General features: G+C 30.8%; 3 protein-coding genes across 3 annotated transcripts; all 3 read right to left on the bottom strand.

The window, feature by feature from the left end:
• Positions 1-654: 654 nt before the first annotated feature.
• LOC134242753 (leucine-rich repeat neuronal protein 2-like) lies at positions 655-6,114 on the bottom strand. Its single transcript, XM_062724873.1, has 5 exons — positions 6,050-6,114; positions 5,849-5,920; positions 4,307-4,378; positions 3,651-3,722; positions 655-740 (listed from the first exon to the last, which is right to left on the bottom strand). Exons 1-5 carry the CDS (start codon positions 6,067-6,069, stop codon positions 695-697), a joined length of 282 nt encoding a protein of 93 aa, XP_062580857.1. The 5' UTR covers positions 6,070-6,114; the 3' UTR covers positions 655-694.
• A 143-nt stretch (positions 6,115-6,257) lies between these two features.
• Positions 6,258-21,108, bottom strand: LOC134242752 (leucine-rich repeat-containing protein 15-like). Its single transcript, XM_062724871.1, has 12 exons — positions 21,053-21,108; positions 20,378-20,449; positions 19,274-19,345; positions 18,951-19,022; positions 17,976-18,047; positions 17,049-17,120; positions 12,909-12,980; positions 10,935-11,006; positions 10,237-10,308; positions 9,910-9,981; positions 6,629-6,700; positions 6,258-6,333 (listed from the first exon to the last, which is right to left on the bottom strand). The coding sequence occupies exons 1-12, from the start codon at positions 21,106-21,108 to the stop codon at positions 6,258-6,260; spliced, it is 852 nt and encodes a 283-aa protein (XP_062580855.1).
• Positions 21,109-26,071: 4,963 nt separating this feature from the next.
• LOC134242756 (complement C1q-like protein 3) lies at positions 26,072-26,469 on the bottom strand (the record flags this gene model as incomplete). The annotated part of the gene is made up of 1 exon (XM_062724876.1): positions 26,072-26,469. A coding segment is annotated over one exon (398 nt), but the record flags the coding sequence as incomplete, so codon positions are not given.
• Between the last annotated feature and the right edge of the window lie 543 nt (positions 26,470-27,012).

Genomic DNA, 27,012 nt, shown 5'->3' with positions numbered 1-27,012 from the left:
CCAGGAAATAATTGGATCTGGCATTTCCCAGTATACTAAGGGGCATGCCCAAAAATGAGTTCTAAGACAATCAGAAATTGGATAAAAATGTTACAGACATTTGTTTTAATTAAAAGAGATTAAGAAGTTAAACCATGAAGACTAAATCAGTTTAAAGCGTCTTTTGCTTCTTTTCGAGCACCGGGTACTTTATCTATTGAACAGCCCTCGTACAGGTATATATTTTTTTCATAATTTTTTTTCTTTAAAAATTAAAAACATGACATTTCATGTCTCTCAATTCTCAAATGAGCTTTAAGATAAAAGTATAATGATTGTTTCTTTATTTTGTTGTTTTTCATCAAATCAATTTATTAACACTGATCATGATAAACACATAGCTATCAAAAGCTATTTAAATGCTCTTTTAATTTTCTAAAGGATCATAGTTCAACAAACTTGTTACTTAAAATTTTTATGTAAATAATATCATACAAGATTAAAGAAAAGTAATGAAATAAGAAAGCACGTATTAACGTTAACAGTAGGAAATGCATTTATTCTTAAATTATCAAGGATATATTCTAAAAAATGATCAAGTAAATGATGAGATTTTTTCCCTACATTATAAAGTGTTTCCTCGTATTCTTTAAAATATTTTTATGCGTTATTCTATTCTCAATTACTTACAATTTATATAAAGATGTCCAACTATTTACAGTGTTGCTTCCAATTGTACTATATTGTTGTTGTTCAGATACCTGAAATAAAAATTAAAGAATGGACGTTTAAAGACAGATGATTATGATGATACAAACATTTTTTTTATAATTCTTATAATTTCTTCTTGGAACTTGGAAAATGAAATAGACTTGGAAAATATTAGCCTATACATTAATATTTATATTCGCTGTGCTTTTCAACTAAGCCAACAGTGAAATTGATTTGAATTTCATTTTTGTGTATACTCGCACAAAGAAATATACACAGAGAAACTAGCGCTAACGTGACGTCACAATGAGGCAACAACAATGTTAGTAAAAATGCAACGATATAGGCCAGAGAAAAACTCAAATATTGAGTATATTTAGGTGTAAAATGTATATATAAGATTTTTTTCTAAAGTTTTGTGTGAATTATTTGTGTGTGAATCACAGAGACATGCAAGAAAGCATATTTCTCATGAAGCGCGCCAATATGCCTACGTGATAAGTCTGTGTGGTTCAGACACCAATAATTCACACACAACGTAAAAAAACATTCCTTAAATAAATTACAAATATGGACAAATCGCACTCAGTAGACGTTTACAGATGAAAAACAAATTTTAGAATATGTTAGCTTGGTGTTTAATGTGTAATATAAACTTTAGAAAACTTTTCATTTTGTTTTTCTTCATAAAATTTACCTGGCTTGGTATATTTTTCTTAATTTTATATTTAATTTTTAGCACCAAGCTAACATAATAATCCCTGAAATCTGTTTTCATCTGTAAACCTTTACTGAGTGTAGTTTATCCATATTTGTTATTTTGTTGATGATTGGTTGAGTGTATAATAGTTATTTTATCGAAGTATTAACTAATATTTGCCAAGTCTATTTCATTTTCCAAGGAGAGAAAATTCCAAGAAACATCCACTTTCTAAACCTGTGAACTGATATTAAGGTCTCCTCCGAAGAAAAAATTGTCCTTAAACTTATTTCCCCGTTCTTCACCGCTATAATTTATTTACATGAATGTAGAAATAAAGTATGATAAACGTCCAATTTGAATAACATGTATTGTGAAAACTTTTTTTTAAAGAGACTCTTTCGGTGAAATTGGTTTTAAAGCGCTATTTACCCATTTATTTCAAAAGTAAAGCGTAAAAGTTATACCCAAAACTATGCTGCGTTTACACAGTAACATAACATTAATACAACGTATGCAAACTTGACAAAATTACAGTACATATGATATGCTGTAAATACTAACGAACATGAAGTCAAATTTTCAGAATATGCCTTAGAATTTTTATGCCGTTAAACCCTCTCTACACAAGTGTAAATATTCTTTTTGGACATTGAGAAAAATATATTGTATAAAGGAGTTTTATGCTTCCTCTTTCCAGCAAAAATTAAATGAACAGTAACCTAGAATACTATAACTTAAAACACATGTATATGTTGAAATTGTTGTTTATTAAGACTTGATATATTTCAAGCTAGTATATACAAAAACCAAAATGTGGCAAGCAAACACCGGTTGAGCAATTACAATTTACAGGCATTAGCAAAATGTACAAGTCTAGACTTAAAACCTGTATATTAGAAGTTTTGTAACTATAACCATTGCAAACACAATAAGTGGTATAATACATCAAAATTACAATATTCCAAAATACTTGTATGCAAACATACATGACTAGAAAAATCATTGTAAGTGGCAGAAGGTGAGGTCCAAAGGCTCATGGCTCAATTTCTTTTGTATAAAAATGGGAGAGGTGGGAGGGTTTAAAAATTTTTCTCAGCCTCCTCACAAAAATGTCTACTGTCTTACAAACTGTATAAAGCGACGCTAACTCTCGACCAATCAGATTGCAGCATTGAACCTGAGGCTCCCAGTGGGGAAAAATTGCATAGGCTCTTATAAGGTTTACAGTTACAGCTAATTTACTACATAAACAATATATATGTTGAACATAACACAAAATGAACACAACTTGCTATATTAAATCATTCGTCAATAAAATTATTTACTGTCATAAATGATATTTATGCTTCCTCTTTCCAGCAAAAATTAAATGAACAGTAACCTAGAATACTATAACTTAAAACACATGTATATGTTGAAATTGTTGTTTATTAAGACTTGATATATTTCAAGCTAGTATATACAAAAACCAAAATGTGGCAAGCAAACACCGGTTGAAAGTTATACCCAAAGCTATGCTGCGTTTACGGTAACATAACATTAATACAACGTATGCAAACTTGACAAAAATTATGATATGCTGTAAATACTAAGGAACATGAAGTCAAATTTTCATAATATGCTTCAGATTTTCTATGCAGTTAAGGACCCTCTCTACACAAGTGTAAATATTCTTTTTGGACATTGAGAAAAATATATTGTATAAAGGAGTTAATATTTTGCGTATTTATCTAATTTTCACTATATGATGCGTGGCATTTGCCTCCGGGAAAAAAGCTCAAAGACAACCCAGTATCAGTGACTAGAAATCAATGTTAATTACTTCAATTAAGAAAGTACATGTAAATAACATGTTCAGTTAATTTCTCTTGGCCTTTTAAAATGTTAAGATTTGCTGAATTAATTACAAATTGAGTATTGTACTGTAAATTTTTTTTTTAAATTTAGATCTAAGGGCAGATCACTCTAACTGCAGAAAAATACATAAGAATCAGAACTCTTTAGTGTGCAGTGTAGAGAGGGTTCTTAAACCACAACCTATCTTCAATATTTAAATGTGCATACTCGTCACCTATTTCAAATAAATCAAACTTCTATCAAGCTGTTTGTCATTAAAGTTCGGGCCAACAATGAGGAGTAAAAATCCACAAGAAGATGTTATCGTTATTGAAATTATTGAATCGAAACACAGTATATCTATATCATACTTTGGTGCTTCAAATACAACTGTAGTTAGAAACTTTTAGAAAGAACTTACAATGTCCTCAAGCCTGTCAAACCAGCAAGTGTATTGTTCTGTATTGCTGTAATCTTGTTACCATTCAAATATCTGAAAAAAAAATGTGTAAAGAGTAAATGTAGAGAGCGAGTTTTTGTTTCAGCAAAATAAATATTTTTTAATTCTTTAAAAAGAAAATACGTTTCTTTGATAATTATCATGTGAATAATTCTTAGAAGCTCCACAATGCCAATATTTGAGATTATACTGTATTAAAGCAGAAAATACGCACTCCATCTTAAATATTTTAATGTTCATCCTCGTTACCTACCTTATATACTCGCCTATAAGTCGGTCTGCATATAAGTCGGTCGTATTTAATAAGCTTGTATATGAGATGGGCTGACCTCATATTAAACCATACTTTTATTTGCTCGCCTTTAAGTCGGACAAAGAGTTTTAGACCAGAGATTAACTCCCAAAAAACCGACTTATAGGCGAGTATATACGGTATTTCAAATTTATCAAATGGGTTACTTGTATTAAGCTGTTTGCAATTTGATTTCAGGGCAACAGTGATATACAAAAATCCAAAAGAAGATGCTATCGTTATTAAAATTATTGAATAGAAATACAGTACATCAACATTGGATTGGTAAATATCTGTAGTAAGGAACTATTAGAAAAAAACTTACAACCCCATTAAGCCTGTCAAACCAGCAAATGTGTTGTCCTGTATTGCTGTAATCTTGTTCTCATTCAAATGTCTGAAAAAAAAATGTGTACAGAGTAAATGTCTAAATAGATTTTTTGTCCCTCAAAAATTATTTTTTTTTCATTCTTTAAAAAGAGAATACGGTTCTTTGTCAATTATCACGTGAATAATTCCTAGCTACTAGCTTTCCAATGCCAATATATGGGATTATTCTGTATAAACAAGGATGGGAAAGTTAAAACTGCGGAGCGTCATAGAATGATTCAAAAATAGAATATTTTACTTTAGATGATTGATATCAAAAAATATTTTTAATAATGAGCTAACAGTCTCTCTCATTCTGCCAAATCATTAGAGGAATCAATGTATTTGTTTGTATGATCTGTCTTTAAACTGATTTCCACGTTCTTCACAACTATAACTAAATCACATGACTCTAGAGATAAAGTATGATCATCATTCAGTTTTGAATTACATGTATTGTGAAAAGGATCCTAATACCTATATTCATGTAAATCATTTTTTTGAAGTTAAGTTTTCAACAATCATTTGGCAAAGGAAAAAAAATTCAAATTTTAGTTTTAAAATCTGACCATATTTGTATAGAGCTCTTCTTCTAAAAGAGATCAATAAAGTCTAAAAATGGCCGCGAGCCCCCAGCCCTCTTAAGCACACTTTATTTTATCGTTTTCCTAGAGACTACATGTAAAATAATTGGTATCAAATATTCGCAAGGTGGTAATCGTTACGTTGCAGGTTCGAATCTCACTGTGTGACGTGGAGACTGATTCTTAGAATGATACCGTATAAACCGAGGTCCGGTAACACAGTAAATACGAACAGTAAAAAGATCCCTCAATGCTCAATCGCTGTAAGTGCCGAGTATAGGACATTATAAGCGTCGATGGCAAGTGACATCGACTCCAAATGAGAGCAAAAATATCGAAAGGGACGTTTAACAACATACAGCAAACATACAAGCACAATTCTGCAATATATAAGTGATTAATAATATTACAGAGTGAGCCTATGTCAGCTTTTCATCCTGCATATTTCAAACATGAATATATACATGTAAACCCGATGACATTGTACATGACGATGTACTCATTAAAAACGCCTTGAACGTTTGACAATATAAAAGCAAACTTTGAAATTATACACATGTAGCAAGAAAACTCAAAAAGGATATTTTGATTTTTTTTTCATCCCAATCTTTTTATGTTTATCTTGCTTTGCTGTAAATACTCAGGAACATGAAGTCAAATTTTAAGAACATGCTTTATATTTTTTACGCAGTAAATCCGCAACCTATCTTAGATATTACAATGTACATCAAATTTATCAAATGGGTTACTTCTATCAAGCTGTTTGCGATTTAATTACCGGCTAACATTGATGTACAAAAATCAAAAAGAAGATGTTATCGTTCTTGAAATTATTGAATCGAAGCACAGTACATCAAAATTAGACTGATATTCCAGAAATATCTGTAGTAAGGAACTATTAGAAAAAAACGTACAGTTCTTTTAAGCCTGTCAAACCAACAAATGCGTTGTCCTGTATCGTTGTAATCTCGTTCTCATTCAAATATCTGGGAAAAAATTGTAAAGAGTGAGAGTCAAGGACAAGACTTTTTTTTAATCGTTAAATGAAGATATGCATTGTTCAAATTATTGTTATGAGGATAGAAATGCCAATTTTTTTTAAATAAACAACGTACAGTTGCTCTAATTTAGTCATATTATTGAATGCGCCAGCCTCTATTGTCGTAATGCTGTTTTTGTTAACTATCCTGAAAAAAATTGTAAAGAGTTAATATCAATTAAGTACATATATATCACACCCTCAAAAACTCGCTTACTACGAGGGCTGATTTCCCCCAAATGCATGTCAAACGTCAATGGTAGCTATAAAACATCAGAAAAAACTTACAAGTCCTTAGCGTTTGTCAAACCAACAAATGCGCCTTTCCTAATACTGGTTATTTTGTTGTTGTCCAAAAATCTGGGGAAAAATGTAGAAAAAAAGACTTGTTCTCATTCAAATCTCTGGGAAAAAATATGTAAAGAGTAGATGTAGAGAGTGAGTTTGCGTCATTGCAAAATAAATATTTCATCATTCTTTAAAAAGAAGATTCGGTTCTATGTCAATTATCACGTGAATGATTCCTACAAGCTTCCCAATGCCAATATATATTTAAAATAACGAGCTTTCAGTCTCTCTCATTAAATGAATTAATGCATTGTTCAGATTATTGTTATGAGGATAGACATTCAAATTCTTTGAATAATTAACTTACAGTATCTCTAATTTATTCAAATCATTGAATGCGCCAGCCTCTATTGTCGTAATGCTGTTGTTGAGAACCATCCTGAAAAAATGTAAAGAGTAAATATCAATTAGGTAGAAATATACCACGCCCTCAAACAATCATAAATGGATGCTGTCATGAGACTGTAATACCCACACTAAGGCCTTTAAATTCACACTCCCATTTGACCCCGGGGCAAAATCAAACATTCCGAAACCTTACTGCACATCTTAATAGCACCACCAACCATCTCCCAAAAGATGATTAGCCTACTGAGTAAAGTGTAGGAGGAGTTCAGGGAAAAAGTGCGACAGACGGACGGACGGACACGAGTAACAACAATATACCCGAACTTTCTTTAGAAAGTGTGGGTATTTTAATTTTACACTATCTCTTTAGAAAATTACCATTATAAACATATTTGTTTGTGAACATTAATGATACCCTTTTGGCAGCTTCCTGCAAGGTTTTAATTCTCCAGAAAGCATGTCAAACGTCAAAGTTCAATGTGAAAAGCAAAAAATGTTGATATCCAAAGATAAGTTTTTGAATACACCTATGATATATTAAAGCCCTAGTTCTTATTGACAATGTTCAAATGTTATGACCAAGGTTAAAGTTTATAAAAGGTGGGTCAAGGTGAAATGGTCAAAAGTATTCCAGCTGAAGGATTTGGCTCTTACTGCTCAAAATGTTATGGCCAAATTTAAAGTGTGGTATATATTTGTTAAAAGTAGGTTATACTCAAAGGTCAAGAAGTCAAATTTGGTGGTACCTAAAGAAAGTTCATTTCACAAGAAATATAACTGTGAAATATGAACGTCATAGCCCCGCCTACTCAATAGTTATGGATTGGGTTAAAGTTGAAAACAGACAGAATAAAAAAAGACAGACAGGACAAAAATAATATACCTTCGGGATCTTTCGATCTAGGGGCAAAAAAAGCATATATTACGTGATAATTCTTAATAGCCTCACAAAACCACCACAGTTATGTTAAACTTATAATATACTATCTCATCTTATTTTTGCCTCATTCGTAATTATGCATCCAACACTAACTTATCATTTGAATCCTTAAATAATTCAATATACATATTTGTCCCATATTTTGTTCATAAATCAAGTACGTTACTCCTATCACGCTGTCCGTTAGTAAGGTTCGAGTCAACATTAATCAACAAAATGACGATTCTATATTTCTTGAAATTTTTGAATCAAAACACAATATTTTATAATTTGTTGAACTTATATTCCCCAGAAAATGTCTGTAGCAATAAAATATCAGAAAAAACTTACAAGTCCTTTAGGTTTGTTAAACCAACAAATGCGCCTTTCGTAATACTGGTTATTTTGTTGTTGTCCAACAATCTGGGAAAAATTGTAGAAAAAAAGACACACATAGATTTATTTCACGCAAAATTATTTTTCATTTCTAATGAAAAATGCATTAAAAGAGTCAATTATAAATTGAATAATTGCTACAAGTAAAACCATACCAGTACATAGAATTAACACGGTATAAACTGAGTTCACCGGGGGGAGGGGCCGTTTAGGCTTTTTATACTGCGGAACTCCGATGAAGAATTAATGCATAAGGCATTACAGTTTAGACTATTCATTTGATATCCTAAAATATTTATAAATAACAAACTTACATCTTCTTTTTTTTTTTACAAATCATGGAAAGAATCAAAATTTGAATACTTCGGATTACACAGTTTGGTGGATCAATATATCAAAAAAATTTAAAGATCTTAAAATCTCTCTAATTTTGTCAATTCATTGGATGAATAAATGCATTGGATAAATAAAGGTTATAAGGAAGACATTTCAAACATATGTTTAAGTTAAGAACTCACAATGTCTCTAATTTTGTTAGGTCATTGAACGCATTGTCCGCTATTGTGCTTATGGTGTTGCTGGAAAGATCCCTGAAATACATAGTGAAGAGGGAATGACAAGTTATTGCTTATGTCAATCTAAAAAATCTTAATAACTTTACCTCATTCTTTAAGAAAATTATAGTTATAAAAAGCATCGAGGATGTGAATAACATGACTAGGCTCTCAAGGGTCATCCCTGCTTTATTAAATTTGAATTTTACAACCTCAACTTATTTCTCTGTCAGTATGAATCCCACATTAATGTATTATTTGAATCCTTAAATAATTCATTATGCTATACAAAACATCAAATAAAATCAGGTAAGTTACTTCTACCATACTGTTTTATATTATGTTGATAGTGCGACTGTTAGGGTGAGCGCAGATACATATTCAGTTTTTTTGTTTTTTTTTTAGATTTAGATCGGACTCGTCGAACTGCAGGTGACATTTGGTGCGTTTAGACTCTGACGTCACATGATATATGTTGCATTATCAACCCGATGCCAGGACAGAGTTTGTTCATTCAATTAAGAATTGTTTATTGAATATTTGTCTGCAATATATCTCTTAAATCAAGGCAATTTTATAATTTGTTGAACGTTTGTTGTTATTCTCGCTCCACTAACTATTAAGGTTAGGAAGGTTCGGACCCACATTCATGTAAAAAAAAAATCCCCAAGACAATGCAATTGTTGATGAAATTGTTGAATTAATACGTATACAGTATTGATACTTTGATATAATGATACTCTAAAAATATCTGTAGTTAAGAACTATTTAAAAAAAACTTACAATGTCGTTAAGTTTGACAAACCAACAAATGTGCTGTTCTTAAGAATATGACTGAAAGAATCCTCTTTTTTAAGCAATTGAAAGTTTTCATTACCTAATAAAAAATACAGTGAAAAGTTTTCAAATGAACAATTCCTACAAGCTTTACAATGCCAATAGATGTAATTTACACGAGTATAAACTGGCTTGTGACAGTCTACTCTTTATAAATTGCAAAACGTCAATGCAGAATGAATGCATTGGATACTACAGTTCCGAGGATTAATATCCCATTATTTTAAAAATAACAGTCTCTATTAATTTGTCAAATCAATACATGGGATATAACCTTTTAGAGGATTGATATTCCAAAGATATTTTTGAAAAAAAAACAAACTTGCATATAAAAAATGGTTGCATTTTTTAAATCATTGAAAATATCAATTCATGGGATAATTTAATTTAAAGAATTGATATTATCCAAAACAATTTAAAAATTGAAATTACAATCTCCCTTATTGAGTGTTGAATGAATCAAGGTATTGTTATTGAAGGAAGTATGTTTATGAGGATTGACATTTCAAACATATTTTTAAGTAAAGAACTTACAATTTCTTTAATTTTGTAAGATCATTGAACGCTTTATCCTCTATTGTGGTTATGGTGTTGCTGGAAAGATCCCTGAAAGACATTATGAAGAAGGAATTTCAAGTTCTTACTTAGGTCATCCTAGAAAAATCATAATAAATTTACCTAATTCTTTAAGAAAATTATAATAATGAAAAGCATCGAGGACATGGAAACATAACTAACGTATGTGCGATCTTGAAAAGCTACATTCAAATAAAAAGACTATAACTTATCCTTAACTCAAGGGCCACCCTCGCTAGATTTAATCTGATTTTATGCAACCTCAACTTCTATCCAAAAACTTACAGTTCCTCTAATTTTGACAGATCAGTGAACGCGCCAGCCTCGATTGTGGTTATGCTGCTGCGGGCTAGATACCTGGGGAAAATTGTTCAGAGTGAAATTCAAGTGCTACTGTATGTCATGATTCTTAATAGTTTTACCTCACAGTCCTAGAAAATCATAATTATTTAAAGAAAAAAAATGGATCACGTGAATAATTGTTTCCAGTCTCACAATGTCATCACAAATCTTATAATATACAAACTCGACTTATTTTTCCGTCAACCTGAATTACGCTTTACACATTAAGTGAGTAATTTTGAACCTACTGTTTGTTGTTAAAGAATAATGCTAATATGTACTGTGAAATCACAAATTTTCATGGGGTTAAATTTTCGTTGTTTTTGAGTAATGAAGAAACCCACGAATTCATGTCCACCATGAAATGTAAAATGTTGCCTATATAACTACTCAACAATTGTTTCATCCACAAATTCAAATCCACACAAACCAAGAGTTTTTATTCAAACCACGAAAACTTGACTTTTCGAAAATATGTGATTTTAGAGTATGTAAAAAAAAATCTTAAAATGTCTTATAAGAGACATGGTGCTATTGTACTTAAAATTGTTGAATCAGAGAACAGCATACCATTTTTTTTGGTGGATTAAAACTTTCAAAATTAATATTGTTGTCAGAAATTCTTAGGGAAAAAAACTTACAACTTCTTTAAGTTCATCAAACCAATGAATGTGTTGTTTTTGATTGCAGTTATGTTGTTTCGGTACAATAATCTGCAAAAAAAAAAAAAATGCGAAAAATTATTGAATTTTTTTTACGCAGAATGAAAGTTTCTTCATTCCTTATGAAGAAAGCAATACTTTTAAAGTACACAATTACAATGATTCGAGCGGTTGTTTTGTGCACTTTTAATTTTAATTAAATTTTGATTTAATTCTCTGAATATAATTTTATACATAGTCTGTACGAAACAAGTGGATTAATTCATAGTAAATGCTATTTAACGTAAACATCGTGCGCATGTTTGAACTAAACTAGGGTAATTATGTTTTACGATGTGACCGTTGGGGCGAGCGCAGTTGAACCTTCCTATATACACCTGGAACGTTGATCCGCCACTTCAAACGCCAAGTCGCACGAGACATCTAGACTGTGACGTCACATGAGAGCTCGTCAGGGCTTACGGAACCGAGCATCTAGTTGAAACTATAGACCTAGTGCAATTTTGTCGAAAGACATTGCAGAGTTACTGGTATTTTTTTTTCTTTAAAAGATTGATACAAACTGAAAGCCTTTATGCTTCCGTTGTGATTTTTTTGTGCAATGTCTTAGAACAAAAAAAAACGTACCAAATAAAAGGAATAATTTATATAGTAAGTGTTACTTAACTGTTTAAAGTCAATTCAAATGAATTGACGTAAAAGTTATGGTATGCAAAAAGAAAAAGTTACAGTATGCAAGAAGAAAGTTTTCGTTGATTGCTAAGCCAAAATTTTGAAGGTTCTTATGTGCGCATATAATTTGCAACCCAAAGGAAACGTGCATATTAAACTTTATTGGCCAATCAAATCCGCGACGAAAATATTATTTTATATAAAATACTTACAGGATTGGATCAATCCTCATTACTTAAAACGGGTGAAATTTAAGTACGTTTTTTTTTCTATTATTATTTTTTCTTTTTTCTTTTTCTCATAATTATTATTTTTTTTTTGTTTATTTTGTATTTGAATCTCATGTGGTGCTATATGTATAAGCAGGCTATCATATTGTGAAATCATTTTTAAAAATGTATACATGTACAGACACCCGGACTACCAGACCTTATGGCACTGTAAACAGATACATGTAATTTACGAGTAACAAGTTCATTTTCCCTTATATAACAAAAGCAATCTGTGTATAGAGCTAAGTACAAGTGTTTTACATTTTGCTTATGGAATTTTTACTAAAGAAAGTAACAAATGTTCGAGAGTTGGCGCCACTTATATAGACCCCCCCCCTTTTTTCAGATATATGAAGTGGTCAAACTCATGTGTTATGCTTGAAATCTTATTAAACATTAACATCATAAAATTTAATATTTATCATTCGCGGCGTTGTCGCTGTATAATGTTAACGAGATTACGTTCAATTTATGACGTTCTAGTCATTCATAAATGCACAATTTTGGCAATGGTAAAACAAACTGAAATTTTTTTGAAAAAGAAACTAGCGATAAGACAAATTGTTTTTTTTTTATCTCAATAGTTTAAGTCTTACCACATCTTGACTTTTTTAAATCATCGACTAATTTGTCTAGGTCTTTTTAAAGTTATCCAAGCTTTTTTTATAGAAACTCTTTTCGCAAAATTAGCTTGAAAAGTCATTTTTCTATATAATTCAATAGTAAAGCGTAAAAATAGGACTAAATCTTAGGAACACTACTAGTATATCGAATTTTCAAAATATGTTTTCTCGTAGGAATTTTTATTCAGTAAACCCGCGACCTACCTTAATTCGTGATTGAATCAATTACATTTAGTAGGTTTGATTTTTCCAAAATATATTTCAATTAACGAACTTATAGTCTCTATAATTTTTTTTACTTCGTGAATGAATCCATAGATGTGATATTGAATTTTGTACAATTGACATACATGTAATCCAAAATATATATAATATAATAAACTCACAAATTCCACAAATTTGTCAAATCCCTGAAAGCATTGACCTCTATTGTCTGAATGCTGTTGTCGTATAGATACCTATAAAATAAGAGTAAATGTAAAGTGCATGTAAATCAGGTGAATAATTTTACTACCCTCACAATGCTACCAGAGGTACTCAGTATATTTAATCTCAATATATACAGCCTCACCTTATTTCTAAGTCCATACTTATTGTCTGATTAACATATATCAATCTGGTTTGACTGCTTATTTTCATTTTGTTTTGTATTGTATCATGGTATTCTCCCATAAATGTAATTAAAAGCATCTTTTATGTATGATGGATTCAGTTGATAAAAATAAATCGAATTAAGAAAAATACTGAATTGAAAAATATTCCCCATTTTCAAAAGGTGAGTTATTTCCCCTGAAAGGAACTCTTTTACTGTGTTTAATACGCATGCGCTATAAATAAAGTCACTTCCGCGGACGTTCTTGATGTAAACATGTTCATGGTGTAATGCCTCTGTCATATGGAAAAATGTTATTGTGTTTGTGAATAAAAAGAAATCTTAACTGATTCGTATTTTTTTAAATTGCCCACTCATTGTCTCTTTCTGGATTTGTATTAATCTGTATAGAATTATAATAAGGCACTGTGTAAGCCCCCCCCCCCCCCCTTACAAAAAAAAACGAAACAAATTACTGATAAAATGCTGATACATATTCGAATAGGCCTATTTTAAAAAAAAATACAAAACAAAAGCTAATTTTCGGTAGTGGATGTTCTGCATACGGATCATCATTATTTACAAAATGTGCAGATCAAATATAAGAATTTTTAGTTTTATTCTAATAATTTTTAATTTCCACAACTTTGGTTCATATTCAACTGTCCAATCCATTTACAAATTCGTTCTCTGTACCTGTACGCTCAAAACCCTCGTGCGTCACCTCAGTGTCAATCAAATTCGCATGAAAGTTGATTTGAAACATTCTAATGGTCAGTTCTGAGTTCAAGTGTGTAACACACTCAACTGACATCCAGCGAAATTCATCTTCCCGGTTTCACCACACCGCTTATTAAAAACTTACGTGTACTTTGTAAATTATCTTTTTAAAAACATAAATAAGATGTATCCTGTAGATTATACATGTAAGATTTTAAGAAAAAATTACAATAACGTACATTAAAATTGCAAATTTCTGATGAAGTTGTTTGCCAGCTAACAGGCAAGTAGCAACGGGGGGGTGGGGGTGGGGGGTGGGGGGGGGTCAAGGGGCCTAGCCCCACCCCCACTTTTTCCCCAATATTACTTTTTCTATTGAAAATGTTCGTTAAAAGACATGTTGCCACCCCCCCTTGCCACACACACAGTTTATACTACGGTAAAGTTATATAAGGGGAAATAAGTATTGTATGCCAAGGAACTGGTACTGAAATAAGTAGCTTTTTCGACTTTGGGCAAGGTTTTTCTTTGCTTGTCTACTTTTCTAGGTAAGAAAAAAATATTTCTTTGGCTGCCACCCCCCCCTTTTAAAGACGATGCTACGTGCCTGGCTAATTCGTATAGCTGTCTAGAAAGGGGGTGGGTGGGTAACAGACCCTTTATACAATCGCTTATTATCTAAAAAAAATTGCAAACCGTTTCTTTCTTTTAAAATTTTTAAATGCAGCGTGTAAGTTGATCACTATTTTGTTGGATTATTGTAATGCGTAGTCCGCGGAAGTTATGCTAGTGTAGAAGAGTTCCGATTTTGAGGGGAGATAACTCACTTTTGAAAATGGGGAATTGATGTAAGCAGGAAACTTCCATATCAACGTAAATAGCTTGATGATACAGGACAACAAAAAATTATATGCATAGTATTTCAATGCGACTGCAAAAATAGTTGGAGTGTAATATTTTCAAACTTTTTCAATTAAAAAAAATAGCATATGTATAAATGCAAGACATATCTTTAAAAGATTTTTTGATGGCAGATGGACAATGCGCCATAAGTAAAGTGTAAAATATTTCAAATATTTGTTGTATGCATGATTATACAGAAAAAAATATTGAAGAAGAGGGTGAGTGGGCAAGTTAGACTGTCCCAAAGTGAAGCAAAAATTTATTTACATTATCCTAAATATGAGGGTTGATCCAAAAGTAATGTCACAGTGTCCATATCTGTTATATTTGGCGTCATATTATCAAAAAGAACATACCAAAAGATGCACAGATATAAATCAAATCAACCTTGAAATTTTAATTTAATAATGTTTATTTTATTTAATTTATAGATGTTTAAAACATAGAGTATAGGGGGTGTCGCCGCGTCACAACGGAACGTCACGTTTTAAAGTGTAATATTTTTCAGAATGAAAAAGACAAACACTCTAAAAAGATTCTAAAAAAGCACTTAATCTTCCAATTTTTTGTAAAGACACAGTTCTCGTCATTTTCTAGTATTTAATTGAAAATTAAATGACAACATTGGTATTTGTGATCATAAACATTGTTGTTTTACTCTGTTGAATTTAACAAAAGGACTGTCGAAATGGAAAAAAAAAACCGGTTCGACGAGTTGTACCGGTAATGCATTTGTTGCTTCAAAATATGGGATTCATCACAAGCGAAATAACATTATTTTATCAGACTTAGAGAATAAAGAATCGCAATAAGAGACATCTTAATAGATGGCTTCAGCAATTTTGGGCGGGTGATTGGCCACCGAATGATCAGCGGAGGACAAAAAGACCGAAAGATAGGAGATCGGACGGAAACGTTCAAAGGTGTCTGACGTCAATAAAGACAGATGTATAGAGTGACATGCATATGTGTATTTCAAAGTTTGTCTTTGCTACTGTAAAAAAATTTTGACAGAGGGCTTAATCATGAAACGAGTGAGTGTATAATGGTACAAAGAACTCTTTTAAAAAATGGAACTGGTGAAAGTGTTTGCGAATCACAAATATTTTTTTAATGAAACAATGGGGAAACGCTTAAAAGTTTGACGGTGCGTATCAGTCATATGACGTTATATTTAGGTGCGGCGACTACCATAAACGCACATTGTTTAAAATCCGATATTTTAGAAAGTATACCTGATATTCCTTTGATTTTTATCAGGACAGATTTGAAATAAATAAAGCTTCCATCGTGTATAATTTTGTTGCTTTACGTCAATTAATAGCAATTTTATCAAAGTTGTGACATTACTTTTGGATCAACCCTCGTAATAAGAAATAAAATGTATGTACCCAAATCTAGTAATAATTTGTCTTTTTCTTATTGATAAAAATCATTAATGATATTTTACAGATACACTAGAAGAATTTTAATACATTTTGCCACAATGTCAAAATCATTTGCAAACTTGTGTATATGTTTAACTACACAAAGTGTTATATCTAACCCTCCAAAAAATACGATTTCTTTATATTCGAGGTTCTTTTATTTTGTGTTATTTCCATTCCAAATCACCCAAGAAATGTATATGTATATAAATTAATGTATCAAATTTTGTTTGTATTATGTTTCATTAATTTTAAAATGGTGCTAGAATAGTTAGTAGAAAATCAGGTAAGAAGTAGAGTTAAAATGTAGCATAAAATTACGAGAAATCAATGAAAGTGATGAAACAAAATATAAAAGCATTATAAACATGAACAATATGAATTGGGTTAATTCTTAAAGCAATTTGAGCTGTATCTTTGAGAATTTTATTTTGCTAGGAAAATGTGCTATTATACTTAATTTGTATGTAATTTAAACCCTTATGACCAATAAGCCCAAAATAAAGTTTTAAAATGTTTCAAAAGAAATATTTTTGTACGACCGAATATACAGTATTAAATAAGAAATCATTATTGTACAAGACGACAATAATTCAATTTTGCTTCAATCAAAGCTAATAAAAAAATTTCCATTGCAAATCTGAACAACAGAAGTTTATAAATGTTTTATTTTTCTTTCATTAAATTAGTTAATTACAAATTTGCTATAAAATTTTCCGATGTTAAACATGCAGCTCATATTGCTTTAAATCATTAGGGATGTATTCCTTTTTTAAATATTAAAGAAAAATGCATGAGTAATATAATTTTTGTGTATTATTTTTTTTCACTCCTCATATACTATAACTTATTTTTTAAAAGTCTTTCTAATCTCAGATACTTACAAGTCTTGTAAATTTGTCAAACCACTAAATGTCATATCACTTATTGTGGTAATATCGTTTTTACCCAGATCTCTGAAAGAAAAATTGAAAGAAAGGACGTGAAGTGCCTGTACTTACATATTTATTGCCAAGATGTTAATGAGCTTAGAGTGTTTTTTCATAGTTAATTTCATTGTGAAGACATGATAGCTTAAAACTTAGTTTTCCGTTCTTCACAACCATAACTTATTCACATGTGTGTGTTTAAATAATACAGGTTCAATTATAATCCACGAGAAAGAGGTTCTCGATACATATATTAAAAGTAAAATGTAAACATATCTTGGGGGTAAACGTTGCTATTCATTCAACGATTGGTCAGTTGCTTGTGGTTAAGGGCTCAATTTGAATGTAAAATAATCTAGGAGACCATAATTCCTGAAATTGTTGAATAAAAATAGAGTTTATTTTACATTATCGGGTTGATATTCCAAAACATATCTGCAATTGGTAGATCGTCCATGCGCATTAATAACAATAGCCATATAAGGCAAACAAAGAATTGTCAGTGCAGATGATATTACACATTTTTTTTTACCAGCGTATCGGTCGCTAGTGAGCTCTAATTTTCGCAATAAATAATGATGATATATTATTATTTTAATCCCCTCCCCCTCTAGCTACCCTTTTCTGTTGAAAATCATTTTCAGAAACGTCTTGAAACAATTTTTTCACAGGACATGATTTCAAAAGAAACAGACTATAGCAATTTCCTGTTTACTGCCAGTTTTATTTATAAAACCGGTTCTATCCTATAACCTTTGAATAGGTCAACCTAAACCACGTGTCTTGAATTTAAACCACGATAACATTAGTAAGGGTGTCATGATTTGGATATTATAGTTTGGTGGATTGGTATTATAAAAATATTTTAAATTACAAACTTACAGTTTCCTCAATTTTGTCAAATCTTTAAAAGCGTTATCCTCTATTGTTGTAATGTTGTTGCTGCGCATGAGCCTGAAAGACATTGTGAGGAGGATACATTCAAGTGCAAGTTACCGGCACACTCATTTTACCTTTTAGACAATTATAATTGTTTAAAAAAACATTTAGGTCATGGTTTATTCTTACTGGCCTTAAGGTGAAGACCTAATAAATATCTTTTAACTAAGTTTTTGGTGCTAGATGCATTATGACGTCGTAATCACTTTTAACTTTCATTTTTCCGTACTTTATCACTCTAAAAGAATTATGTAGAAAATGAAGTATTTTCAAAGAATTTAATTTGAATCACATGAAAAATAGTCCCGATACCTATATTAAATTTGACACTATTTTAAAGACAGGCCTGGAAAATACAAATTCAAATTTTCTGATAGACCGTAGACAATCTGAAAACATTTTCGTTTTCTGATATTGAAAAAAAACTCATACTCATGACCGATTTTTCTTAATTTTTTATTGGAAACGACAGATTAAAATATGATTTTTCATCTTGATTACCTACAAATTATGCCCCGAAACACTATATTTGACCAAGCTAAAGTTATAAAGCATCAATAAAGGAATTTATTTCTTAAATTTGATATTTTTGTAGGCACCTTTCATTTACTAGATCTATATTAACATAAACAACCTCATTTTTATCCGTAAATCTGAATTACTCGTCCCGTATTTATCCTTTTAATCTTTAAATACTAGTATTTCAATATACATATTCGTCACATATACATTTCAAATAAATCAAGTAAGCTACTTCTATCATACTTTGTTCTAAAGGTTCAGAGCAATATAAAAAGTTGAGAAAAAAATCCAAAAGACGATGCTATCGTTATTGAAATTATAGAATAAAAACATAGTATATAATACTTTGGTTGATTAATACTCCAAAACCTTAGGAATTAATCAAGAGCAACTTACAGTTCTGTTAAGTTCGTCAAACCAGTGAGTGTGTTATTCCCAATTTTGGATATCATGTTCTCGTACAGATATCTGGAAAAAATGAGAAAAGTGAAAGCCAAGAGCAAGAGCATTTTCATGCATAATTATAGTTTCTTCAATTTTAAAAAATAAATGCCTTTAAAAGTCAATTAACAAGTGAATAATTCCAACTAGCTTCACAATGCAACAACTTGAAATTTACACGTTAAAACTGAGTTTGGGTTGTTTACGCTTTATAAACTGCGAAGTGTCATGAGTTTAGAGGATTTACATCCCAAAAATATTTTGAATAAAGAACTTACAGTTTCTCTAATTTTGTCAAATCATTGAACGCGTTATCCTCTATTGTGGAGATGCTGTTTTCATACACATACCTTAAAGGAAAAAAAGTTAAGAGTGAATTAAGAATGGTCACTTATACAAGTGCTAGTATATATCACCCAAAAAATCATGATAACTTTACCCTTTTCTTTAAACAATAATTTTGATAAGAAGGCATAGATCTAGCCTCACTATGCCAACCCCAAGAATTATCAATCTTATTACAGTAAAACCCGTTTAGTACGAAGACGGATATTGCGAATTCAAGGAAAGAATGAAGTTATTTTGAATACCCAGCTACATAAATTAAACGAATTCCTTATACAGATATAATGAATTAACGATAGAGCGAAGTAATTTAGTTTGTCCGATTGACTTCGGTATAACCCTGTTGAACTGTATATAAACGTTCAAATTCTTCCTCCATCAACACGGTACATGAATCTGAATTACACATTAACTTATTCCTTTAATTCAATATAAGTCGTACATAATAGTCACATATTACAAATTAATCTAGTGAGTTACATATATTTCTATCATACACTTCGTTATAAACATTCAGATTTTTAAGGTTAAGGGCTCAATTTGAATGTAAAATAATCTAGGAGACCATAATTCTTGAAATTGTTGAATAAAAACAGAGTTTATTTTACATTATCGGGTTGATATTCCAAAACATATCTGCAATCTTATTAAAATCAGACTTCCTAGATTTTCGCCGTATTCACTCTGCGCAGAGTGAATACGGCGCGGATCTAGGAAGTCTGATTTTAATTAGATTGAACATATCTGTAGTTAGGAACTATAAGGAAAAAGACTTACAAAAGTGTTAGATTTGACAAACCCACAAATGTGCTCTTCGTTATGGTGGTTATTTTGTTTCCGTTCAAAAATCTGGAAATAAATTGTGAAAAATTAACGTCGAAATTTAGGTTACTTTGTTTATTCTTCACGAATAAAAATTCAAGAGACGATACTATTGCTCTTGAAATTGTTTTATCAAATCAAAGTGTATTATACTTTGGTGGGTTGATACTCTAAGAAATATATCTGTTGTTTAAAACTATTAGAAAAAAACCTACAAAAGTCCCAAATTTGCCAAATCAATGAATGCACTGTCTTCTATTTCGGTTATCTTGTTATCGTACAACTCTCTGAAAAAGAAATGTAAAAAAAATGAATGCCAAAATCATTTTTTTTTCAAAATGAATCTTTTTTTCGAATGCATTTTTAAGGAGAAAGTAAAAAAATTAAAAAGACAATTATTACATAAATTATTCTTTCTAGCCTCGATCTCAATACCATCAATGTCTATTTTAAGACTAAATTTAATAGCTACAATATAAACTGGGTTTGGACAGTTTACTCTTTATAAGATGCGAAGCATCGATGAACAATGGATTCAAAGAGGATATCATTAAAAACAACCTCATCAAATATATATTTTAAGACTAAAGATTATTTAATAGGCGGAATATAAACTTAGTTTGGGCATTTTACGCTTTATAATCTACGAAGCGTCAATGAATAATGGATAAAATAAGGATTTCATTATATTAAGGCTCAACTTATTTCTCCGTCAATATGAATTACGTATTTCACATTAACTCATCCATGCAATCCTTGATAGATTCATTAAACATCCTCTTTATATATTTTAAATAAATCTAGTGAGTAACTTCTATTATACTGTTTGTAATTAAAATTAATACTCCAAAGCATATTAGTAGTAAGAAACTGTCAGGAAAAAAACTTACAATGTTCCTAAGTTTGTCAAACCATTAAGTGTGGTGTTCTCAATTTTGGTTATCATGTTCTCGCTCAGACGTCTAGAAAAAAACGTGGAGCAAATGTCAGAATAAAATTTATTATTATGCAATGATCACGTATATAATTTTTCTTAGCTTCACAATGTCAATACATAAAATGTACACTGTATAAAATGGGTTCGGGACGTTTACGCTTTATAAACTGCAAAGAGTCATTAAAAATGAATGAATGAAATATAATTACTTTGGAGGATTGATGTCCAAAGAATATTTTAAAAAAAAACTTACAGTCTCGAAATTTTAGATTATCATTAAAAGAATCAATTTATTGGATATTAAAGTTTAGAGTAATGAAATCGCTGCAATATCTAACTTCAAGGATTATTACGTTTAAATGTAAAAATATAATGATTAATAAAGTAGGCGGACAAAGGCATTTATACCATGATGAAAATCATCAAATTAGGGATATGCTTTATACCTAAATACTTACAAAACACATGTGTCGCTAGGATGAGTAGAAGGTACCATTGTTAATGATTGCTTCGAGCAATCAGCGAATGTTCCAGAGCATATGGTCGAATTTCTGCAGGTACACCTCATGTCACAATCTCCAATTACAGTTTCAAATAACAAAGCACAGAAAACCAACGTAAACAGTTTCCAATTCATCTTTCAAACTGGTGTGCTATGCCTACGACTAATTAACTCTGCCGCACTAAATGTATTTCAAACACTTTCGTACGTTTGTCACGGATATATTATATCCTGTGTATGCATCTTAATACGGATTTGCTACAGAAGTAATTGCGGATTTTGCTTGATTAATTGGGATTTTCACCGTGTCTCTGGGGTAATAGACAGACAACTATCCCTCAATAATGCAAATATTGAAAACAAAAATTTCAATCTTTTAAATATAAATTAAAGAGTTCAGGATTGCTAAAATTCGTTACTCATGATGTGTTGCTAATTCAAATAAAAAGTGAAGTCCTATCATACTAGAGTTGTGTCTCTAAAGATTTTTTTTTGCATATCTGGGGCAATTGAAATATGAATTGTTGAGTAAAATTTATTTGTACGTACGAGAGGTGATAAAAAAACTATCATGGACTGACAAAAGGCATGATAAAATTCTTATGCATTCATTATTCATTTTTTTTTCCCAATATATTCATCTTTTATAGAGACGTATTTTAAATCATACTAAAATCATCTTTGTTTACAAAAATTTTAAACAATTATTTCATTCGTACATAATTAAAAACGTCGCAATCACAGCCAACTGGACTATTTTTTAACGTAAGTGATTTTCGTTTAACATTTTTCTTTTGTCAAAAAATGAACTAATGCTGAAATACATATTCAAATTGTAATTTTACAGAAGGAGATTGTTTCACGATACAATTGATAACAATTTAATTATAATCAGACTTCTTGGATCCGCGCCGTATACACTCTGCGTAAGATGATCAGATTGCAGTTGATAATTATAAATTTCAAACACATTTTACTTTAAACAGCAAATACCGCCTCGCATTTGAAGCATTTTGTAATCTAGTACAATTATAAGTCTATTTTTGTCAATTGTTTATGATATCATTGTAATATTTTTCAGATGTACATTTCTTCAAGAGATGGTGCACGTGAAGAAGAAACAGTAAAATAATCAGCTTTGGAAGAGAATTCTGCAGCATTATAACAGCAGCCATCCAAATATAATGAATAGACGTAAGAATTCCTATGGACAAAATTAATATGCTCTGATTCAATTCCTGTTTCACCTAGCTGTCGGGTACCACATCCGGCCTGAAGCCTTGGCAATTTTTGCTGACCACGTTTTATATGAAAGTCATTCAAAAAATGTATCTATTTAAAATTTAGTTTATGATATTAACAACAAAATTTGGTCTCTAAATAGGGTTTTAAATTTTTTTTTTGGTTCTTTTTATATTATTTGTTGTTTTTTTTCTAGCTTAGGGACTATTCAAAATATCATTTGAATTTAATTGACGAGCACACAGAAACATTGAATATATAAGTAGTTAAAGTTAATAAACAGGATGTACTGTGATGTCCATTGAAGCCTTATCCTGGTTTCGTTATTTGTAAACAGTTGTAAGATGTTGCCTATCTACGAGTTCCTTGAATACATAATTAATGTAACATGAAATATGACTTAGTTTTCTAAATGCACTCTGTCTATATGTAAACTGTTACCTTTCCTTATAACTTTTGATTTAGAAGAAAAAAGGTTTTTTTTTCTTATATTTTTTATTGAGAACTTTGGTAAATACTTTTAAATGACATTAGAAAGGGAGTTCATATTTGAAACAATAAGGTATAAATAATGCCGTTTCACCCACTATAAGACTCCGAAAACGGGGAACAACAATTCTTTGAATTTGCTTGTTCATTTATCTTCCACCTTTTAAGTTTCGAAGTCTTCTTTGTAAGGTCCTTGTGCTTTGTGTTCCAGGCATCCTTGTGTTGGGAATCAGCAATCTCTACCCAGAATCATCGTTCCACTTATACCTCTGTCAACTTCTAAAAGTAGTGCGGAAGCAAAGGAACGAGATTTTTTTCAAATGTTGTTTAAAATGGATAACAAGAAGATTAACGCCTTTACATTTTGATATATATGTCAATGCTGCAAGTTGCTTGTTTATAAAAACTTAACCATGCGATATGTTGATATTTATCATTTTACATTTTCCACGTTCGTAATATCCTGCCGAGAAATAATCCCTCGAAAGATATGGTGAAAAAGCGATATCTGATTTTAATTCTCATTATTAAACTTTCATTTCAGATGTTAAGCAAGAATATAAAAATTTACATTTATAATATATGATGCAAAAGGTAAAAGTAAGTTTTGCCAAGAATCTTGGCATTAAGACGTTGACAGAGGTGTTGTCACGAAGCGTAATACGCCCTCTGGTGAGAGATTGGGGAAACAGTAGTCATAGTGAGTAGAAAGAATTAATTAGAAAGGACTCTACATGCACTTCTATCATTTTGTTCTTAAATGGTTCATAAGCAAAATATTTACATTTCCAATGTCTTTGTCCGAGATCAAATTACCAATTGTAAATGTAATTTATTTCTTCATGAATGTTTTGGCGCGGTTCCAAAAAAAACCACGTGCAGGGCGGGACAACACCTAGAGAGAAGCAGGCTTGGAGCCCGTGGATTGGCGGAATCAAAGCATGTAAATATAAGGAATAACTGTCAGATTTTTCGAATTCATGAAGATGATCAATGGATTGGCTTGTGTGATAATTTTATGCATAAACGCCTTCGGCGTTTATGCAAATTATCACACAAGCCAATCCATTGATCACTTCATGAATTCGAAAAATAAGACAGTTATTCCTTAAATCAATCATACTTCATTTCCTCTTGCTGAAAAATATCATTAATTACCAAAGACATGGTTAAATAAAATCCAATCGTTTCTCACAACGTTTTTTGAAAAGTCTTATACACGGAGTCGTGTTTAACGTGTTATATTCGATTTGCCTGTATGGTAATTATAATATATATGTACATATCCTGCTTGTGATATAAATCATTAGAATTAATTGCATTGGTCGTAGGGGAGTGCTTCATAAAATCATTTCATGCTGCCATCCATATCTACATATCAAACCCATATCCTCTATCAAAGCTATCAAAGTGACCTATTGAGTGTTTTTGTTTGAGTCTCCTAAATGGCTTCAACTAAATATGACCGCTCTGTTATACGAGTTATTAGAGGAACTTTTTTTTAAATTCCTATCATTGACTTTGAAAATTTCTGATATTACAATGACAACAATACGGAAAACCATGAGATTGACACAATTTTTTTTCAGGAATCAAATTTCTGAACGAATGATAATAATAAATAATTATACGTTTGTATATATAATTTTTCGAAAGATGAGGTATTATTTTGGAAGTCTTCACAACACATTTTTGTTGTAATATATCTTTGTCAAAGAGAAAGATTATACTTATATATTTGGATGTGAATCATATAGAATACATAAATGAAACCTAAAGGGTCTGCATTTATATAACGATACTTCGTCATTATAAATAGTAGCAATAAGCTAATTAAAAAGTCGTGTTCCCAGCTTAAGATATAAATAGAGTAGAGTATGCGTGGATCTAGAAAGGGGACATTTTAAGAATGGCAGGTGGGTCCGTAGGAGATATGATATAAATTTTCATGGCAAAGCCTTAGAAGCTACTTGTGATATTGGAAATAAAAATTTTACCTACAAAGAGAATGTTTGAATTTACGACCCTGACTTTTGATCCAAAAATAAATAGAGGTCTTGCTTAAGTCATAGGGAGTGTAAAATGTCATTGTAAAAACTCAAAGACTTCTCGGGTATCTCTAAGAAACAAATGTGTAAGAGACACACAGAAATGTAGGCGGACGAACAGACAGGCAGACAGATATTAATATCACTTTTTTGTGAACAATGGGGACAAATATCACGAACTTAAGAAGGTTATATCTATACAATGTAATAATGCCGATGATTTAAAAAAAAAAACACATGAAGAATTATAGATATTTTGTGTATTTACATTGCTACTATATATTGTTTTGTATTGTTTTTATTTTATCTAATGCTGCAATAAAATATCATATACGTAATTCAAAGTTTGGAGGCTAAAAATAAACCAATTTACTTCCTTCAGTATCCAAATAAAATAGAAATGGGTAAATAGCACTGATGTATCTTACAAACATTTCTAAAACTGATGCCCATCAAAATTATCCAGGACGCAGACCTATAAATAAGATTTGTTTTCTTAGATAGTATACCTACTAAAAAAAAATAATTAGGATAGTACATGTATATACTCATGTTCCAAATAACAATAGAATTGAGATGAAAAAAAAATAAAGGGCCAAGAAGACCCAAGCAACATTTTATTTTTATAATCAATATGTAAAGATTGAATAAAACTTTACAACTCTAGATTTGTGCTCAGAGTTCCTCAGTGTTAATTGATTTTGAATCCAGAGAAGTAATTGTACAAAGCACCATTAATTAACTGTGCATTGCGGTAGGCAACCCGGATCCATACTCTGCTTCCTTTCTTCAGGTCAGTTACAAAGTGTCCGGTTGTAGATCCACTTTGTTGTTTATCAATGCAGGTACCCACACGGCAGTCATGATCAACAACGACGCAAAGGTATAAACTTGCACCCCTCGTAGACATAGATAACCAATCAAAAGAGTAAAGACCATCCTCCGGTGCTGTAAAGACCCCTGTTTTTGGATCGTATCCTTTGCCTTTGTTCAACTGGACATTGTCAAATTTAATAATGGTGTTTACAGGAACATTCCTGAGATGACGTTTGAAATCGGCATGAAAGGCAATGGCCTCTGCACACGTACCTAAATATGTTCAATACAAACTTTTTTTCGATTTCAAAATATCTGTTAATTATAGTCAATAAACTCTGTTTTTTTATCGAATTATGATGTGCTGTGATGATAAACTTACATGAACAAAATTATCTTTAAAGAATGAAAGTTTATTTTTGGTATCTTGATAGTTTCCAAAGATGTGTCACTTTGATTAAAAATGATGTCAATTTACATTTTAAAGTTAGAGTTCGAATATTAAAGACATTTTCATCGGCAAAATTCAGTATGTATTAAAAGAATTATGTACATGTAAAGTATTTTTACGAATGGTTTCCCGATATAGAAATTACTGAAAATTTTACTTTAAAAGTAAAATATCTGCAAGTTGAATTACTGTTTGGTCATTAATATTTTGGCATTTTATTGGTGTAAAATGAGCATGTTTTGGTAAGGCTTTTATATACGAAACAATAAACAGAACGTCTCTATGCCTAACCACTCACCTTTTAAATTATGCATGGAACAGAAATGACAAACAGATGTAATAAGTAATTGAAACAGTACCTATTC

Source organism: Saccostrea cucullata, unplaced genomic scaffold (genome assembly GCF_032062105.1).
Source record: "Saccostrea cucullata isolate Sc308-1 unplaced genomic scaffold, CSIRO_AGI_Scuc_v1 ctg7555, whole genome shotgun sequence".
Classification (NCBI taxonomy): Eukaryota; Metazoa; Mollusca; class Bivalvia; order Ostreida; family Ostreidae; genus Saccostrea; species Saccostrea cuccullata.
Note: the sequence above shows the minus strand (reverse complement) of the source record. Positions and strands in the feature narration are given on the sequence as shown.

What these genes read in the sequence shown, in the direction of transcription:
- LOC134242752 (XM_062724871.1), bottom strand. Translation starts at nt 21,108, where the DNA reads ATGATAACCAAAATTGAGAACACCACACTTAATGGTTTGACAAACTTA. An exon ending in CTTACAAAATTAAAGAAATT is followed by an intron (nt 6,701 to 9,909) that starts GTAAGTTCTTTA and finishes ACATTTTTTCAG; the next exon opens with GATGGTTCTCAACAACAGCA. An exon ending in TTGAATAAATTAGAGATACT is followed by an intron (nt 6,334 to 6,628) that starts GTAAGTTAATTA and finishes ATTTTTCCCCAG; the next exon opens with ATTTTTGGACAACAACAAAA.
- LOC134242753 (XM_062724873.1), bottom strand. Translation starts at nt 6,069, where the DNA reads ATGACTAAATTAGAGCAACT. An exon ending in TTGACAGGCTTAATGGGGTT is followed by an intron (nt 3,723 to 4,306) that starts GTAAGTTTTTTT and finishes TTTTTTTTTCAG; the next exon opens with ATATTTGAATGGTAACAAGA. An exon ending in TTGACAGGCTTGAGGACATT is followed by an intron (nt 741 to 3,650) that starts GTAAGTTCTTTC and finishes TTTTTATTTCAG; the next exon opens with GTATCTGAACAACAACAATA.